Genomic DNA, 21,679 nt, shown 5'->3' with positions numbered 1-21,679 from the left:
AATGTGTATAATTTTTCTTAGATTTTCTTTATTTCTATTGTACTGTACAGTGGCCTTGAGTGTCATGAAAGGCTCTTTTCAAATAAAATTTTATTATTATTATTATTAAATTGACACAATGACATTGCGCCCTGGAAAAACTACCTGCTGCACCTGCTCCTGGCTCCTTCATGTGTAAAAAGGTTTACACTGGTGTTTACTCCATTTCTGTTAAGAACAATGGCAAGCGACTGTTGTTTTTATTGTTGTTGTTGTCGCAGTTCCGAGTTTGATTTACCATACATCCTCTTGGCAATGCCTCAAAAGCTTCGGAGAGGGCTTAATATAGGCACAAGAGGGTTTCACCTGTTGCAGAATAGCTCAGCTGGCTTCAAGACTATTTATTCAACACTGTATGCTGGCTCCGGGACGTTGCATAATGGGTGGTGGTCATGGAAGAGCAGAGTTAAAATAAAAAAACAGGAAACTTTGCTTTTTTATAACAAGAATTAGTTTTGGTTAATTAAAGTAAACAAATTATGGGGGGAAATGATTCAGTGTTTTTGCTCTTCCAGCTGCTCCTGTATTATAGGGGTTGCCACAACGGATCATTCAGGTCTGCATACCTGAAACTTCTCTAAGACAGTGACCAGATGCAAGGTTAAAACAGCATGCAAAGTTTAAACTTACAGGTCAAGGACAGGGTGCTTTGCAGTACCTACACTACCTGATTTGCCCCCTAATTGCATTAATTACTGTCCATTATTGTAGGGCATTAACCCAAATATTGTTCCTACTCCATAATTACGGTGGAAATCCAAATCCATTCAGCCGTTGCCAGTATTCTTCACTGCCTGAATGAATAATACGGAAAGGCTTCGATGAGCAGGCCTTGAGTACGCAAATAAGTGCAAAGCACCTGACCAAACAATGCCCGCTATTCCTTTTGTATTTGTACCAAACAGCAGAGGAAACTGCACATGTGGCCGGAGTCAGGACCTGCTACAGGGAACTTCCAGAATAAAAGTTCCCACAGATTATAAAGTGCAACTTCAAGCCGGGTGGCGTTAAATAGTTGCCAAACAACCATGATAAGCAACTGCATGTTATCATTAAAAAACATGTGGATGAAAACGTTAACTTTAGGAAGTTACTAGAACAGCAGGCGCGGTGAACATATGTTTAAAACACATTTGGTTTTTGTTAGGGGTCCAGCATAGAAAAGTAAAAAAAAATATGTCAAAATGAAAGATTATTTGGAGGAAGGAACTTTTTCTTGATAATAGCTCTTTATTATTAAGCCATTAATCAGGCCTGAGTTAGATTTGCATTCTGACTTCAAAGATGGCTGAAAGATGTCTATTATAGTATTCATAATTTTTGGTTCTTATTAGAGGAAGCATGAGTGATTTAATGAGCTAACTGTTTAGCCGAAGCAGTATTTTACCAAACTTTGGAATGTGAGAAGAACATACATAAATTCTGAGTAAAATTGACTGACCCCCCCCCCCCCCCCCCCCCCCCTCCTTCACGTGTTAATCTATTGATAAAACATAAATATTGTGGTTACCTGAAACTTTATTATAATAACCAACTAATTAACAAATGCCTGTCTGTGAACACTGCATATTTTTTCTTTGGAGGTCAATCACATTTCTGGAATGCATGACAAATTCTATAGCTGCCATGTAATAAATATAGAATGACCATAATCAACATCATAAACGTCTTTTCCTACAGAGCCTCTCATTTCTAAGTAAATTATAAGCCCTCCCTCCCTTTAGAACGGGTGGATGGAAAATATAGCCAAATTCTACCACGGCAGAGGTGAATTAATAATCACAAAATCTGTATATAATACAACGTAGTACTTTTTGTAGATAAAACGTTTCATGTATTTTATAGTTCTTCTCAGTGTCAGATTAAAAAAAAATTAAATGTATTAAATGACTTTTCTTGTGCATGGTTTAATAATGACCCTAATCACAAATTAGCTGTTCTGGTATGTCAATTTGAAATAACTTTTCCAGAACAAATTACAGTACAGTAATGATGTACCTTTAATGCAATAAAAACAAGAGAACCACATGTCTACCAGTAGTCACATTTCTACTGTCAGAGTATACAGTATACAATTAAGTGTAAGATCTATAGGTGAAATATAAACATAGCTGTACTTTACATTTACCATCTGTGAAAACTGCATTTTTTTTTACCTTATTGCTGGAATCCATGACGGATCATGCAGCCCACAGGTTCTATGTATATAATGACTGTAATCCACACTATAAATTACAGTCCATGCAAAGACCACAGGCTTGACAAAGCGTTATAAGTTTCAGACAATCGGCACCTTAATGCACATCTATCATACAGACTTTAGTCCCAGATGGCCAACATACAGAATTTATAATCATTGATCATACTTATTTAATATACATTTCAGTGTTTTCATGGGATGGATTTGATGTGTTTAAAGAAAGGAAATTGCAGGACTGCGGTTTTGTAGGGGGTCCTGCACATGGCCCAAAAGTTTAAAAATAAATGCAATAATTAATGATGTAAAAAGTTACAATACTGTAACTAGTACTACCTGATAATAATAATAATAAGCTTTCCAGTCCTAGTAAATTAAGATTGTTCCTCTTCTCCAGTTACCATCTGTGTGGATTTTGGCATATTCTTCCTGTGTACTCGAAACTCCCAAAACATTGAAGCTGTTGTGAGTCAGTGAGTAAATGAGTGATTGTTTAGGGTGTTTTCCTGCCCTGCATTCAATGTTAGTATGGGATAATTTCAAACTGAGCTAGGCCTTCTTATCCAACATCAGTGCTTGACCCTACAAATGGGCTGAAAAGGCACAAATTCCCACAGACAAATAGCAAAATATTCTTGGAAAATCGGGTTAACAGCCGTAAATGAGAGGCAACTCCATATTAATGCTCATGGTTTTGGAATGGACTGTCAAACAAACATACTTTAGGCCATATTGTGTATATTATATTATAAAATACATGAAGATGATGGAACTCAAAACACAAAAAAATGAATGAATAGTAAACACATGTTAAATAAATACAGATTTAAAAGATTTGGCTAAATAAAGTGTAAGATTCTAAAAATGTTTTTATTTTATTGGGTATAAGGAAACCTCCAAATTAAAGAAATAAAAATAGTAAAAAGAAATAATTTTAACCCAATAAAAAACAACTTATTGATTTGTAAATTTTTGAAAAAAATATCTATAAAATTATCACTTTTTAAGCAGTAAATTTCCTTCAAGGTGTAGTTTGTCCTAATTATTACTTAATGTGTAAATGGAAAGTCTTGCAACTTGTTTACATAAATGTATTAAAACATGCATATATGAAATATCCAGCTGCAATATCCAGTATGTATCACAATATTTCAAACACACATTTGTACTGCCATTTCCAGGACTACATATTCCTTCTTGATATTTAAATTCTTGTATTCATACCTGTATGTATATATCGGTTATAATCTATATTATTTTATCTACATATATTGCTATTATATTGCTAGTATATTACCACTATTACACTCATCCATACCTATGTCTGATATATTTTATATCTATTTATTTTTCTTTATGAGGGTGCAAAAGTACTGTTTGAAAGCGATAACAGACCTGAATATGTGCATTTTACTGAAACCCATCAACACAGTGATAAATAAGAATCAATTGCCACATAGCATCTACACTACAGATGCACTGATACTGTTGATTAAATTATCACATAAATTTAGACCATGCATGTAACATAAAGAGGCCAAACTTGAAATAAAACACGCACTGTCTTCATGGTTGAGTAAATCTTATTCGTGCAACTTATGTGCTTCCAAAACAAAAGACATGTTGTGGGGCACGTTGCATAGGGATTTACCTGAAAGGAGGTGCACTGCATGATTTTGACACTAGTTAAGAATGCGTTCACTCATTAGAATACAAAGAACAAACAGGGCGCGAAGCGGCGTCTCGTTGCAGCACAGAACTGAAGTTTAATTGCTTTAAAATCACTTAAGGTTATTTTATTCCGTGATAAGATAAGATGAACTGAAATACTCGACTAGATAAACGCTAGGATTAATGGAATGAGTATTGTATGCAGTTTTTAAAGCTCTGTATGCAGAGCGCGCCTCCAGCTGATCCTGCCGCGTCCGAGCCTGCGCCCGCGCGCTCACAGTGAAAACGCTTTGATCTCGTCGCCATGGCAGCGGTGCGAGCGTCTACCAAACTACCCGGAGCGCGCGGACAGAAAGTCAGCAGGTCCATTAGTCATGCAGGAGGATTTCATAAAGTTCTAGTTTAATTAAATCGTGCACAATGTGCATGGCATGAGTGTGGTTTTGTCCAGTGGTTCCTGTTGTGCAAGCGGAGACGGATTTATTTAAAGCGCACTGACGTGTGGAAATTGCTTAAAGGATGTCACACAGGTATGGTAATTAAATTGTTAATGCCAAGATTTCATTGGACACTGAGGAAAGATTGCATTGAGTCGACACACTTTACACGTGTACACATTATCAGCAAAGTTGTGTTTTACATTACTTGGCAATAAGTGTGCAAATGCAATTCATTTAGATGCAATTTACGCACACTTATAACAGTAATTTTTATGTTAGAACCATTCTGGTCTTTTGATTAGTTACACTGTGTCCTAACTCAGTATAAAAAAGAGCACATTTTCTTAAATATATTGCATTATGCAAAAATATAGCAGGTGCAATGTTAAAGCTGCAGTAGGTAAAAAGGGGGAAGGTTTAATTAGGAGAAGAAAAATATTCATCCTGGAAGATCTAAAACAGTGCAAGATGTCTAGTCAGATTTAACAAATATGTTGTGGAGGAGTGGTCCAGTGGTCTGCACAGAGCGCTGACCTCAACCCCATTGTCCACATTTCAGATTAGTTGGAACTTTAATTGCAGGTCAGGCATTCTCGTCTAACATCAGTGCCTGACCTCACAAATGCTCTTTTAACTAAATAAGAACAAATTCCAACAGACTCACTCCAAAATGTTATAACCATAATGGAAAAGGCCAGCTTCTTATTAATAGCTAAAGTTTAGAATGGGATGTTTAAAAAGCTTACAGTTAAGGGGCCAACATACACACAACATATCCACATGTATAGTATAATATGTAATAGTATATTACATATTACATATCTAATCTGATCATATTTACAGCAATGACACTTTTTAAAGTTTTTACATATTACATACTACATTTCTTATTCTATTTATTTAATTACATAGCTTGTACAACATTACTTGTGTACTTTAATACTTTGTACTTGAATACTCCTGTACTTAATACTTTGTACTTGAATACTCCTGTACTTAATACTTTGTACTTTTGTATTTTGTACTTTAATACTTTTTGCTTTAATGTATCTGGAGCTGCTGTAATAACTGACTTTCCCTACGGGAAACATACTTTTGGTTAAATAGTATAATTTTGATGGGTTCAGTCAAACTAGGCTACTTAAATGGGCACAGAATCAATAAACAGTAATTAGAAGATATAATATGTATTTAGTATAAGTTATTATTTGTTAGCTAAATTTTTCAATTATGTTTGTGTTTAATCTAATAACAATTCATTAATGTTCTATAAATGCACTGATAAATATTGAACATTCTTTTTTACATTTAATGTCTCAGTTGAATTGCATAAATAAACTTGTTTAAGGTTTGGGACAAGCTTTTTCAAATGTACAAAACATTATGTACAAATTTAAATGCCAATGCACACAGACCACAAACTAAAGTGCACAGTACGAGCCGTATTGCCTCGAGAAATCGCGGGAGAGAAAGGCTACATTGTATTGCAGTTCCTATGACAACATGTGGCTCCAATGCTTTTGTATTCCCACCACAGTGTGAGCAGAATGTAAAAAATGAGTAGAAAGTTTGCGGTCAGCAAACACCTCCACCAGTATCAACACACTTTGAGACATCTGCACAAGAGATTCTGGGCAACACCTCAGAAAATGCTCCACTAGGAAATTTTTCTAGCATACTGGGCAATGTCAGCATTGTGTTCTTTCACTCATACAGTAACCTCTTTGGCCCAACTGCTCTACCTTTGGCCCTGCAAGTTAGGGTATTCAAGAGGTTCCCTCCCAGTTTTATTGTAAATGTTTCCTTAGAAGCGCTCCCCCAATCTCCACCCACGGGCTCCTCCCCATCCCCCCACACACTCCCACAAGGTACTTTGTCCTTTGATTTGGTCGCCCCTTACAACCAAGGGTGTTTGAGTGGTCTTACCCATGCAGGGCTCTTACTGTATGGTTCCCATCAGAATACGAAAAGACAGTAGTTTCACCCTTGCGCTGAACTCTTACGGGATACACAAAGGCGACTCCCACACACAGGAGGGTTTACAGAGCGAATAGGCATCTGCTGGAGCAATGTGTATTGTTCTTAAGAAATTGAAATGAAAAAAAATAAATGTCAGGGGTTTATGTCCACCTAACCAAACTTGCTTAATCCTGTGTTTTTTTTCTCAGTGCACCAGGTTTTGCTGTGTAGGCAAACTGGACAAAATGTGGCCTGGGTTACTAATACTATCACAGTGAGTTTAGTAATCTCCCATGAGGCAGGTGTGTCAGTGTCTTGTACAGGCTAAGTACTAAACTGTAACCTGCTTTTATTGAAAAGGTGTTGACCATCCTGTGCAAGGTGAAAAGAGCAATGTGGCTCAGCTGCTGAATAAGTTTGGCACCGAGTCACATGGGAGTTGTGTACTACTGCTTTGCCATTTATTGCCGGCAGAGGGGACACAGAGGTGAAGATCGTTGATGTGTCAGTTTCTCTTAATTGACAATCACCTGTGCCTCGTGAGCATTAATTCTCTCCATGTGGGAGTTTTTCTACAAACCCCATTTCTGAGCATGCTGCAGCTTCTTGCAGTTTTAGAGAAGTTATTTACCACAAATTGGCCGCTAATTATTAACAAGTTTTTTAATTATTACCTGAAACACAGTTAATACTCCACTTTAATTATCATGTGTCAGTTCATTAGCTACACTTACCATTAAGTCACACTTTTATATCTATACATTTACTGTTAGTAGACCATCTGTTGTGATGCACAATATCTCAGCCACCTCTTTGGCCAAAAGTATGTGTAAACCTAACCATGAGCTTGTTGGACATCCCATTTCAAAACCATGAGCACTCATTTCTAGTTGGCCTCTTATGAAAAGCCTTTTCACAAAATTATGGAGTGTGTCTGGGGTAACATACCCAATACATCAAAAAAGCATTTGTGAGATCAGGTACTGACGTTGGGCAGGAAGATCTGGCATACAGCTGTTCTAATTTATCCCAGATGTATTTAGTGGGGTTGAGGTCAGGGCTTTGTGCAGGCCACTAAAGGTCCTCCACACCAAACAATGTGGAATGCTGGAATAGGAAGACGCCTTTCCCAAACTGTTGCCACAAACAAGCATATCATTTATATATTTTTTTATTAGCAATGATTTAATACAGCTGTTAGGTGTGACTGTGTATTATAACAGTATAATTGTATACTGATGTATAGTGGCACTTGGTATGACAGCTGGGTCAAATTACGTCAGATGCTAAGAAGCTGCTATAAGATTTTATATTATAGATATGGTCATGACAATCACCGTAACTAAAAACATTGCTGTTATTATACATTATATCAGCTGTTATGACCATTCACTTTAGACAGTTTTATGTCATTGCTGCTCTACCCTTCCCAGTTTTTACCATTGTCAGGAGTGGCAATACAATCTGTAGCCTTAAGCATCCTGCTCTGCAGAATTTGTACTTCCCTAGACAATATTCTAGTGTGTAAAACAATTAAAGGAAACATTATTTACATTTATGTTACCAATTTAAAATCCATTATTGTTTTGTTGTTCTTAGGGCTTATGGCAAAGTTTGGGCAGATGCCCAGGGGGCCCTAGAGGATCTGCTAGAAGATGAGATACCCCTGACTCAGCCCCGTCCCCAGAAGGACCGTTTGCAGGTCTTCCATACACTTGCCACATTTTACCTCCGTTATCTCCAGATCTTCCGGGCTCTGGAAGCAACCTACGACCAAATGGTTCATCCCCAGAAGAGACGTGTGGTACGACACGTCCTGGAAGGAGTCATGGGGAGATTGGTGGAGCTGAAAAACGAGATGGTAGATCTAGAGTACTCGGAGTTTCACTACTTCGATGATTTGCTACAAGACCTGAAGATGACACCAGTAAGTGAGCTTGTACACTGTACAGAAACCAGAACAACTTAAGCACCAATTAAGAACTCAGGCTAATTTGCATATTAATTGACCAGTATTCTCTGTTTACTTCACACATTAAAAGGGTTTCACTGTTAAGTCACAGTTAGTACAAACTGTCTCAATACATACCGTATATATTAAACCAAATTAATATTAATTCAGTGTAACTCACAAGTAGCTCATGGGATTTTAGTGTTTCAGTTATTAATTAACTGATTCATAAATGACACATACTACTTTGTGCAAAAACACTTTAACTTAACTTTAACAATGTAGCTTATTTATTTGCTGGTGTAAAAAGTTATTTTAACACAATTTCCTACTAGTTAGTTTGACTTCGGACTTGCTGGTAATTTGCTTGTGCTAATTTGACTGCACCAGTTACAAAGTACATGAAACAGTGGTTTCTGCACAGGTAAGAAGAAACCCCAAACTGTCTTTTTATCTTGAGTGGAATCTGAATGGTCAGAACTACCAAAAATGATGGTTGTGCCATCATTTAGAAGCTGCTGAAACAAAAGTAACACTGGCTTCAGTGTTATTACATTATTACGCATTATATTGTCTTGGGGTTAGAAGCTATTGAGCAGAGAAGTAAAATTTGATTTATCTTTTTTCTCATGTAATCAGCAATAAATTTCAAGCTTCCTTTGTGTATGGTAGCCTCTAAGCCCTAATCAGGGTAAAGCTCACTTGATGAGGACACCTGTGTTCCAGCAGCTTTCAAATTAATAGCTGATCTGTTTTTGGTGGTTGTTGGATTACATCTGATCATCAAGACAAATATCTTCCCATTATAAAGTGACAGTTTGTGTTTTCTTCCAGATGTTGGCAGAAAATAGATAGATAGTCTTTTGGACCAGACTGACTAAGATCAAACTTTTCAAAATCCAGACAATTGTCAGACGAATCAGTGCTGCAAATAGAAAACTTGGTGAAATAGGTTTCATTATATAACACGTTTCCAGTGTTTAGGAGGAGAAGTTAGTGAAATGTTTGAATGTTGTTGATATCTGGTCTCCACTTAGCATTGCGAAATGTTGCACTTGTATTTTCATTTGTAAATGCAGCAACATATTGTTTTAACTGAAAAGGATTTCTAAGCCCATGGTGTTATATTAAATATGTGGAATCTGTAAATTCCTTGCAGTTGTGTATTCTAAAATTGGTTGGACTATTTGCCTAAGCAGTACTTTGCAGGGTGGGGTACATAGACTCATTCTTATTTCTTAGGATTTTACACATTAGCATGTTTTACACACTTTGGTTCATTTCATGACAGAACAGGTAGTTACACAAGGTTCATCAGTTCATAAGTTCAATGTCAAACACAGTCATGGATAATTTTGTATCTCCAATTTACCTGACTGTGTGTCTTTGGACATGTGGAGGAAACTCACTCAGACGTGGGGAGAACATGCAAACTCCACACAGAAAGGACCCGGACCGCTCCACCTGGAGATCGAACCCAGGACCTTCTTGCTGTGAGGCGACAGTGCTACCCACTGAGCCACCGTGCCACCCTAAACCCATTCTTGCTTTCAAACAACCGAATCTTTTGTTAATGCTTCTCTTATACCCAATTATGACAGCATTACCTGGGGGGAGGGGGGGCATTTGCCTGATCCACACTTCATAATAACTTCATAATGTGTATTTAATAATAACAGTGTTAATAAGTATAAAATTCTTTAAGGTAAAACATCTTATTGAGATTGTACAGTATATTAAATTTTTAAAAAGTGGTTCAGTACTTGTTTTGCCCACTGTTAATTTGCATTCTGTTAATCAGATTTGCCTTTTTTAAACAAGCCGAGAGAGAAATTCCCAGATTCAAAATACGTCTAGTGCTTGGACTCCACTTGTAATGCTTGTAATACTTTAATATGCACATAACTTGCATTTAAGAGATTTGTACATGTCATCTTTGAGTGCAGTTTAAGACTTGATTAAGCCTATCATCATACAAGTTTAATATCTCTTTAGATCTTTTTTTATCCACAGCTATTACAGGAAAGCACCCTATACATCACATGAAACTAATACTCAGTTAAAACAAATCACTGCTTTGAATTAAGTGCAAAGCTAATTGAGGTTGCATGTGATCTACACCAGTAATTCTGTGCAGGTTTCCACCGGCTACACCCATTTTATGCCGAGCATGAGTCAAGATTAAATCTTTTGTGCTCTTCACAGGAAGACCTGGAGGTGCCCATTCCACACTATTTTTTAAGAGAGAGGATGAAAATACTGAAAGAGAGAGAGAAGATGCTGGCTCATATTCTGGTTAAAAAGGAAAACATAGATCCAGAACCAGTATGTATATTACTCTTCATGAAGACACCCTTTATAAAAAACTACATATTTTGATCTAAGTTTTTCCGCAGCATGGAAGAGAGTTCTGTACATACACCGATTAGCCATAACATTAAAACCACCTCCTTGTTTCTACACACATTGTTCATTTTAGCGGCTCCACTTAACATATAGAAGCACTTTGTAGTTCTACAATTACTGACTGTAGTCCATCTGTTTCTCTGCATGCTTTGTTAGCCCCCTTTCATGCTGTTCTTCAATGGTCAGGACTTTCCCAGGACCACCACAGAGCAGGTATTATTTGCCATTCTCAGGGCTGCAGTGACAATGCCATGGTGGTGGTGTGTTAGTGTGTGTTGTGCTGGTATGAGTGGATAAGACACAGCAGTGCTGCTGGAATTTTTAAACACCTCACTGTCACTGCTGGGCTGAAAATAGTCCACCAACCAAAAATATCCAGCCAACAGTGCCCCATAGGCAGCGTCCTTTGACCACTGATGAAGGTTTAGAAGATGACCAACTCAAACAGCAGAAATAGATGAACGATCATCTCCGACCTTACATCTACAAGGTGGCCCAACTAGGTAGGAGTGTCTAATAGAGTGGACAGTGATTGGACATGGTATTTAAAAACTCCATCAGCACTGCTGTGTCTGATCCACTCAAACCAGCACAACACACACTAACACACCACCACCATGTGTTGTGTTAGTGTAGCACTGCAGTGCTGAGAATGATCCACCACCTAAATAATACCTGCTCTGTGGTGGTCCTGTGGAGGTCCTGACCAATGAAGAACAGAGTAAAAGTAGGCTTAAAAAAGTACGTAAAGAAACCGATGGATTACAATCAGTAATTGTAGAACTACAAAGTGCTTCTATATGGTAAGTGGAGCTGATAAAATGGACAGTAAGTGTAGAAACACGGAGGTGGTTTTAATGTTATGGCTGATCAGTGTATATCAATATGCTAATAATTAAGTGGATATTTAAAACAAACAGGTACGAGATGCCTTTCTGATATTTAGACTGTTGTGTTGCTGTTGCAGTGCTTTGCATTAATTTTGCATTGTTTTTAAAAGACAAACTTCCTTTCAAATTTAAGCTTCCAGGCAGTGTGGGACAGCTTGCAATCCAATAACTCTATAAACTGTTAATCTTTATCTTCTCATAATTTCACACCAAATTGCCACTTTCTGTGATAAACTTATAACATGATATAACATGATACTATCATCACCATATACCACAGTGGGGATATTGTGACCTGGCTGAAGTGCCTTGTTTGATTCATGACACACATAACTTCCACAAAGGCCCTTTTTGGATCACCTTGAATACGGTTAATCCTTGAACACCCATACAAAATAATTGCACAGTTGCTTAGAGCTAGTCTGTTTACTGTTTGCCAATTAAGTTGCCAACGCTGGATATAGCCCATAGTAATTAAACTCTAAAGGCTTATATTTGGCTCATATATGCAGTATGTAAAGGTCAGAAAATATTCTTAAATGAATATATTTTGCTAACATCACAGTGTAACATATATAAATGCTGTACTATTTGATAAATCCTTATGTGTACTTCTGCTTGAAGGTACCACTGCAGACTATGTCTGTGGAAAGAGCAGTGCAGTTGCTGCAGATAAGTGAACGTGCCCGGCAGGGACGCCTCAGAGCTCGATTTATGAGGGAAATCCGACAGGAGGAAAGGAGAGGCCAGCGACAAGAGAGTAAAAGTACGCAAGACCCAAACCTGTTGGCTACTCTCATACAGAAGGTACAGAACGACTAGAGAAGTCAAAATATAGAGTTACTGTATATTATGTTTTGCATACACTGTATGAAATACACTATAAACAAAAGTATCAGGCGTGAACAATTAGTATCTCCAATTTACCTCACTTGCATGTCTTTTGACTGTGGGAGGAAACCGGAGCTCATGCAAACTCTTCACATAAAGGACCCGTACCACTCCACCTGGGAATCACACCAAGACTTTCTTGCTGTGAGGCGGCAGTGCTACCCACTGTGCCACCGTGCTGCCCAATAGGTTTGGCTAAATTACCACATGATGAGCGGGTCCATATACTTTTGGCCATATAGTGTATCATAAAATCTGTTATAATTACAAATACTGTTAATGCAACATTGTAATAGTAAAGGATCTGTACTGTTTTGACCATTCATGACGGCATATGGCATCTGACATGACAGGTTTGTGAGATGCTTATATCACTGTAATGACAGATGGTTCAAGTAAATTGTTACTATATACAGTGGGGGAAGTCTTGGACTACTAGTAAAAATTCATTTAACTTGCAGTTTTGTTGAATTTAATTAAATATTTTAATTATTTTAAACTATGCAGCAACTACATAAAGACTGATCAACTGAAGTTGATCAAGGAGTGCTGACTGTCATGGATGATCCTCCACAGTCACCTATCCTAAACCCTTTCGAGCATTTATTGGGGCAAAGCATGCAAATGTCATTCAGTAATATGACAAAATGCTCTTTGGACTATTGTAAAATTATGCTGGGATTACATAGATTATCAGATTTTGAACTTGGGGATTCAATTCTAGCTTGAGTACAAAAGGGGGAACATACCAAGTACTAGGAAATACTAAATATTTAATAATACATTGCAAAATACATTAACTAGATTTAACTTAGATTTTTGGCTCATAAAGCGTATATATAGCTAAATCTACCGATTTGGACAGTTATCGACATACTTTTTACCATGTTAAGGAAAAAGAGGAAAAAAACAGAGATTTTGACAGTGGCTCAACCTAAGCTTGAACTCCCATGGGCATAATGCCCACATGTGCGGTCATGGACAGTACGGACTGTAATGCCAGGTCTACTCGTGAGGGATTACAGATGTAATTTAATCTGTACCATGCATGAAAGATACATGCCCAATTTATCTGTGTGGATAATGTTCTTATGACTTTTTTTGTTCCCCTGATGCAGATTAGCGCCTTACCGATGAGAGATGTGAGAAAGACAATGTTCTTGGATTTTAGGCATTTTTCCACCGTCCTAATCATGTAATCTGAGCCAACAATTTACTTGGCTTGACGTATGTGGTTACTGAACCAAGAAATTCACCTATCCCTATAGAGATAGTAGATATGATTGAAAAGATCTAAGACTGTTTGCCTTTGCGTGAGAAACAGACAATTGTTGAAACAGAGAACTAGTACTGCAGAAAAAAGCAAAACAGCATGGCTTTCCTTTATCTACTATGGCAGTTACTACATATTCCATGTCTAAGGCCTCTTAGTCCGTGATGTTGAACTTTTTACCACAGTTCTGTTAGTATATGCAAGTGATTTACTGGGTTTAGGAAGCTTAATCTCCACTCTGTTTGCCCTTCCCATTCTCTTCTATTTCTGGGGTTTGAAATCCAGGAGACTTAATCCCTTTTATCCAGCAAGCCTTAAGTATTGTGCTGGGATCACGGTTGCCCTCACGCAGAGGCAGCAAAGTCTTCAATAAAAATTAAACTGCTTTTCTCTGTTTATGAGCCAAAATCTTAAGTCCTGGGATTATACAGCTTGGCGCTGTGTTATACAACTTGGTCAGCATGGTTGTGTTCTAATTCTCATCATTTTGTATCACTCAAAACTAAACTCCTAACTTTTTGATTACACAACCAGCCAAATTACATTCCTTTCAGCCAAAAAGTAATGCTGGTCAAGGGGTAGAAGACACTGTGTACTGTGTTTGTTAATGAAGAAAAAAAATTAATAATCAAAACTCTGATATTATCATTCTGGCATCTGTGCTCAGAGCCCCAAGCTCTTTTTCATGCAAGTTCGGGAGTCATTCAAGGAGTGTGTGACTGTGTTGTGTTGTTACTGTGCCCTGTTGTAGGTGTGGCGTGGTTACCAGCAGAGGAAGAGGACTAAGCAAGAGCGTCTGGAGGAAATGATATTTTTGGGAATGGTTCGTACCAGGATACCCTGCTAATGCATTGTTTATAAAACATTTCCTTTTTCAACAGGTTGATTTTTTTATGTTGTCTTGAAAATATTTTGAACCTCTAGTGTCTGTAAGCAAATGAAATTGCAGTACAAGTCTTTTCACCCCACATTACAATAGAGGTCTAGGCCTAAATTTGATGCTCTGTATACCTGGAAGTTTCTAATGCTTTTATTTTGTTTTGCTTTTTTTAATAGCTATATTTAAAATTTTTATAATTTCTTATTAGCGGTTAAACCAGCAGGGCTTTGTGATTATTCTTGTGTTAGGTGACTGTGTAAACTGCATACTTTGTATCATGAAATCTAACCTTTTCCTGTACTGCCACTATTTCCCCAAAGCCATGAGTACCTTTTGTAAAAACAACACCTCATTTGCCCAATATAGCCTTTGTTTCTTAAACCAAATGCAGGCAATGTCTAACTGTGTGGAGTATATTTTTTATTAATGCTATGAAATTATTAAAAAGCTCAAATATTAAGGGGTTTGCACTTTTAGCCATACAGTCATAAACTGATTGCAGTTTGATGTTCGATGTGTATTAATTATATTCTTTCATTAAATTTTTTTCTGGCAATGCTACAACAATTAGGATTAGAACAAAAGTGATTTTTGGAAACACTAGTCTTTTATAAAAAGCAAATCTTTGGGTGGTACAATGGCCTTTTACACTAGCCCACCACTGCTGTTGGCCTACCGAGCATTTGCACAAGCATATGTAATTGGCTATGTTTGGGAGAAGTGGGTGAGTGACTAAAGCCCTGCAATAGATTGACACTCTGTCCATGATATTCCTGCTTTTCACCCAGTGTTTCAATTAGTGGATAAAGCTGTTGATGGAAATGAAATAAATCAAACTAATTTTGCCTCCATGTTTTTTAAAGCAATATTCGAAATATACATTTGTGCATACACACGTTCCCTTATGCAACCAAAAAGTCAACTTTTTACTTAAATAAGTATTTTCAAATTTGAGGATGTTTTCTTCTAAAAATGACTGACTTCCATTGAACAACATACTTTCTATTTATATTTACTATAGTGGCTTGATTCTGGTTTTTCAATATTTGCTCTGATTTTACCTGAGATTAGGACCATAGCTTGAGACAAATGCAGTCAAACCAGAACTAGAGTTAACGTTGCAGATCCAGAGCAAGCTCATTCAGTTTGCAACCTGTAAATCTGAATTATTAGATTCATTTAGTCACTATACACATTAGGTCATCTATGGCAGAGTGCTAATTTAAAATCTACACAGAATGCTGTGATAATTTGCCACTAAAATGTAAAAGTGGATTTGAATCTTATTGTATGATTTCCTGTAGTTCCGTAGTAGAAGTGATCTTCATAGTTACATAGAGACTGGTTAATCTTACAGTGATTTTATTTAACACTAGTGCATTAAGCACATACACAAAAAAGAAAAAAAAACTGTTGATTTACCTTTACATTGAATTAGATGTTAATATGTGTTAATGTCCATTGTCCATAGATGCCACCTCAACATCCAGCCCCCAGTCCTGCACAGCAGCAAGCTCAGCACACGGAGATCAGTAGGCAAAATATTCAGGAGAAGCATGAAGCAGAGTACCAGCAGGCCTTAATCACCATTAAGGAGTCAGTTCACAAAGTAGAGGGCCTGGATATAAAGGAAACACTCCAGGACCAGATACGCCAGTGGTTCCTTGAATGCAGGTAAACCGCTACAAGTGTTAATACTTGCCATTTCACATCTGTGTATAATTTTCCTTAAAAAATAGTTATTTGTGACACTGTGTAATAGCAACTTATAGTTAAACCTGTCAGATCAAGTTTATTTAGAGTTTTCAGAATCAAAGCCTGAAAACTCAGTATGACCTTTTTTTACATCTACACAGATACATGTGTTATAATTTAAAAATTAAGCTAGGTGGGTAATAAATGATTGGTTGTAAAGTTTCTTTAGCTAGGTAGCTGACTTTGGTTTGCTAGTTACTGTTTGAATTATTTTAAATTCATTGCTACAATGTATATAGTGCATATAGAGGCTGTGCCCCAAATGACATTTTAATCTTCTCCCTTATGTTGTTCTATTTGCTTATTGCACACTTCCATCTCGAGTTCAGGGTGACTATGGGTAGGGTAGGTAGCCAGCTCTTAGTGATTACTGACATCAAGATGCATCTGACTCTCTTAAAACCTGTATGAAAACTTGTGACACAGTTGTATTTATATGTATGAAAGTGATGGCGAACACTAAAGAAGTATTGAAGACTGTTGGAACAAGTGGACTCCCACTTATGTTTAGAAAGCAGAGTATTAAATATTGCAGACTGTACTGGTGTGGTGAAGTCCAGAATGGCTATAGACATGAAGGTGATGGTCAAATTGACAAGAATATGGAAAACAAGTCAATTAGCATCATCACCAAACTACAGTCAATGAAAGCCTTGGTCTGGCCAGTAGCCACATAAGGATTTGAATCCTGGACACTGAAGAGGAAAAAGACTTATTCTGGCTTTTGAGAACAAGTGCATCAGAAAACTGCAGAAAATCGCATGGAGGAAGATGATGACCACTGAGCAGGTTTACAAGATGACCAGAACAGAAAACTACTGAACCACATTAAGTCCCACAAGTAATGTTACCTTGGGCATGTGATGCAGCACCCATTTGACAACATTGAAGGTTGTGTTATGACAGGACTTAGGAGATGAGGAAGACCAAGATTAAGCTGGATTGACATCATCACAATATGCACTGCATTATTTGGGTCTAGTCTGCTACAGGAAACATGAGACAGAAGGCATTAAAGAAAACTGACCCATCTGTGCAGCCAACCATCACAAAGCGATGACGGCACGGTGGCATGAGGTGCAATTACTGTATGACCAAAAGTATGTAGAGACTTAATGATAAGCTTGTTGGAGATCCCATTCCAAAACCATATTTATATGTTATGGAGTCAGTGCCTCAGACCTAGACACTGATCAGTTAACATGCCAATTCACCCCCAAATGTTTTCACTGGGCTGGAAGACAAAAAATGAAAAGGTCTAGGCGCTTGAATACTGTCTGATTGTCGACACTATATGTTTCTCTTTGAAATTGTTTCTCATTGTTACTACCTCAACAATTTTTCATTCAGTAGTTCTACGCTCAGTGCATATCTAGTAATCTTCTGTCTCTCACACTTCCTCTAACCCTTGTATCCTTTAGCTAATCTCTCATTTATCCCATGCTTCACTGGTCTTCATTCACCAGGGCTTTGCGCTCCATCTATGTTTGGGTCAAGCATTATCCTGCTCCAAATGTGAGCTTTCTCACTTGTTTTGTCTCTGAGTCTGTAGCTTAGAGGTTGGAATGTAACCCATGGTGGCTGTGGGCTTATTTAGAGTTTACACTAAGCTAATGTTTGTGTTTGGTCAGCTCATGTGCAGTTCATAATTGGATGGGGCTGATTAGTACATTCCAGGTTGATTTATGAGCAGCTATTTTAATGGTGATGCACATTGTCCTGAAAAGACCTCTCAGATGGACCCACAAGTGTCTCTGTGGACACTTCAGCAGCACCCTGTTCACAATGAACTTTTTGTGTTATAAAGGTTTATATACGTGATTTAAATTATTTATACAAGATATATGCTCATATAGATTTATATATAATTTATTTAAATTAGGTTGTACAGTATGTGTTTGATGCAGTGTCAGGACCTGCATGGCTGAAGTGCGCATGCTGGTGTGGTTTATATTGACTGATCAAGTTAGATTAGATGAATTAATTTGACAGAGGAATAATTAACCAGACATAACATTGTAAAGAAAGAAAATGACTTGAGTCATGTTTGATCGGTTACAAGGACACACATTATCCAATCGGAAATTATGGCACAGCTGTTAGCATTATGTACAGACTCTAGTCTACATTTTTCTGGTTTACTAATGCCATATGCCATATACACTATATGGCCAAAAGTATATGGACACATTTTTCTAATTATTTCATAAGTTCAGGTGTTCATGTGTCAACCATGGCTGACATGCATAAATCACATGCTTCAACATTGTCAGCATAGCCACAGTCATGCTACAACAGGAAAAAGCCTTCCACAAACTTTTGCCACAAAGCAAGGTACAACACCATTCCAAAAATGGTTGGACTGTAGGAAACATGCAAATAAAACAAAGCAATAGTTTGCAAATCCTTGATCTGTATTGTAGAAAGACAAGTCTGGCCATTCATTTACATTAAAGCCATGCACTTATAACACATGAAGAATGTGGCTAAACAAGCAGGAATGTCCCTGAGAATATACTGTCCACATTGCAGCATATGTTGCTTTAAAATGTATATTTCTCAGGAGTTTGCATGTTCTCCCCGGGTCATGTTTCCTCCCACTGTCCAAAGACATGCAAGTGAGGTGAACTGGAGATACAAAATTGTCCATGCATATGATATTAAAGTTAAACTGGTGAACCTTATGTAACTAGTAACTACCGTTTCTGTCATGAATGTAACCAAAGTGTGTAAAACATGACGTTAAAAACCCTAATAAACAAATAAATATGGTCCTCAGCATTAATGGTGCCTTCACATATGTAAAAGTTTTCCTGTATTCACTGGCCATTGCATTTGGATTATCTGATTTTTTAAACATACATACTGTACATATATTTCAAATTAATATAATATAAATGTAATATAAAATTACAATCATGCATTAAATAAAGTTCTTAAACTGTTGGAATACGCTACCCATCTTTGCTTGTTAGCAACTAAGCATTTTATTAATAAACACATTAATTTTCATTAATATACACATCATGACAGCATCACATTTTTAGATGTTGTCCTCCTGTGGTTCACATCTTTAATGATCTTAATTTGCCCATTTCTTGTTTTGAATTGTGTTCCAGACAATGTTCTTTGGCATTTTACCTGGTATCTTAACTTTTTTGAAACTGGGTTTATGCATAAACACTTGCTTTGATGTGTATGGTGTGGAGAACATGACCTCAACACCTTTAGGATAAGGTGAAACAATTGCAAACAAGTCTTTTTTGTTCGACATCAGTGTCTGACCTGATTTGTTGCTTGCATAGAGTCCAGACTTCAAGTTCATTTAACATATTTGGGATGAATTTGAATGTCAGGTTTTTTCATCCAACATCGGTGCCTCACCACATTGAACTGACGTTTTGACTGAATGGGCAAACATCTTGTTTCTACAGAATGTTTGCCCATTCAGTCAAAAAGACCATTCAGTGTGGTCCATTCAAAGATAAAAGAGTGGAGGATGTTATTGCCTCAAGGGGGCAAATCTTTTAAAGAATTTCCAACAAGCTCATGGTCAGATGTCCACAATATGTAGTGCATTAATAAATAAAGACAAATCTCTACAGCTGAGGGAAGTAGCATGTTTTTTGGTGTAAGAGGTGGAGTCAACCTGCTTCTGATTAATTTAAGCAGAAGTGAGAGCTGAGACCTGACATTTTTAGCCTGTTACTCTAAACTTGCCAGAAATCCCCTGAGAATCACAGCTAGATCTGGCTAATGTAACCAAGGTTCACAGTTCAAATATGACCGATCCTGCAGGCTGTTTTTTTTATCTCTATCTAGGCGTATAGCCTGTCGATGTCCATTGTAAAAAAAAATCTTTGGGTTATATACATTACCGAAATTTATATTCACCATAACAGGAAGATCCATGGGTTGACCACTTCTTAGAAATGGGTTGATGTTGATACTGAGCATGGACATGCTGGCTTAAAAGAGAGAGAAAACAGACCAAATGCCCTTTAACATACCTAGCTGGCCTTCTGAGAATGGGTGCAAAATCCTGAAAGAATTTGGGGTTAATTATCAGAGCAAATCCCAGGATTTATGTTTCATAGGGATTTATAAAAGGTTATAAAAGGGTTAATTGAATGAGGTATTTCTTATTTTAGAATTAACAAGGTCAGTTGAAGGTTGGAGTGTAATGTGTATATTGAACTTTAAGATTTTACTAGGTGGTCTCAGTAAATGAGTTGAAAATGATCGATTGTATGGCTTTATTGTGCTTCATGACTATGTGTGATTTTTCTTAAGCATATTAACATGCAGCCTCCTTGTTGAATTGCAGAGATGCTACTGGAAAGTTCCCGGATTTCCCAAGTCAGGAGGATGGAGGATCGGCTTCCCTATTTGCACAAAAGACACCAGAGCAGGTCAACACATCTAACATCAAAATTAAATAAAATTTAAAATCAGTTAATGATATTTAATCATTAGATATACACCAATCAGGCATAACATTATGACCACCTCCTTGTTTCTACACTCACTGTCCATTTTATCAGCTCCACTTACCATATAGAAGCACTAAAAGTTCTACAATTACTGACTGTAGTCCATACTTTTTTAGCCCCCTTTCATGCTGTTCATCAATGGTCAGGACCCCCACAGAGCAGGTATTATTTGGGTGGTGGGTCATTCTCAGCGCTGCAGTGACTCTGACATGGTGGTGGTGTGTTAGTATAAGTGGATAAGACACAGCAGCGCTGATGGAGTTTTTAAACACCTCACTGTCCCTGCTGGACTGAGTATAGTCCACCAACCAAAAACATCCAGCCAACATCGCCCTATGGGCAGCATCCTGTGACCACTGATGAAGGTCTAGAAGATGACCAACTCAAACAGCAGCAATAGATGAGCGATCGTCTCTGACTTTACGTCTACAGGGTGGACCAACTAGGTAGGAGTGTTTAATAGAGTGGACACGGTATTTAAAAACTCCAGCAGCGCTGCTGTGTCTAATCCACTCATACAAGCACAACACACACTAACACGCCACCACCATGTCATTGTCACTGCAGTGCTGAGAATGATCCACCACCTAAATAATACCTGCTTTGTGGTCTGACCAATGAAAAACAGGGTGAAAGCAGGCTAAAAAAGTATGTAGAGAAATAGATGGAGTACAGTCAGTAATTGTAGAACTACAAAGTGCTCCTATATGGTAAGTGGAGCTGATAAAATGGACAGTGAGTGTAGAAACAAGGAGGTGGTCATAACGTTATGCCTGATCGGTGTATATGGCCAAAAGTATGTGGACACTTGACCATGGGCTTGTGGAACATCCG

General features: G+C 37.5%; 1 protein-coding gene across 1 annotated transcript in view; it reads left to right on the top strand.

The window, feature by feature from the left end:
* Nucleotides 1-4,211: 4,211 nt before the first annotated feature.
* iqca1 (IQ motif containing with AAA domain 1) overlaps nt 4,212-21,679 on the top strand; it is a 120,113-nt gene continuing 102,645 nt past the window's right edge. Inside the window, exons 1-7 of the mRNA XM_062998096.1 lie at nt 4,212-4,270; nt 7,846-8,233; nt 10,463-10,582; nt 12,178-12,360; nt 14,469-14,540; nt 16,069-16,271; nt 20,680-20,764. Of these exons, the coding sequence (XP_062854166.1) occupies nt 4,212-4,270; nt 7,846-8,233; nt 10,463-10,582; nt 12,178-12,360; nt 14,469-14,540; nt 16,069-16,271; nt 20,680-20,764 (1,110 nt within the window). The remainder of the gene's footprint in view (nt 4,271-7,845; nt 8,234-10,462; nt 10,583-12,177; nt 12,361-14,468; nt 14,541-16,068; nt 16,272-20,679; nt 20,765-21,679) is intronic.

Source organism: Trichomycterus rosablanca, chromosome 6, assembly GCF_030014385.1.
Source record: "Trichomycterus rosablanca isolate fTriRos1 chromosome 6, fTriRos1.hap1, whole genome shotgun sequence".
Taxonomy (NCBI): domain Eukaryota; kingdom Metazoa; phylum Chordata; class Actinopteri; order Siluriformes; family Trichomycteridae; genus Trichomycterus; species Trichomycterus rosablanca.
The sequence above is the reverse complement of the archived record's forward strand: the minus strand, read 5'-3'. Positions and strand labels throughout refer to the sequence as shown.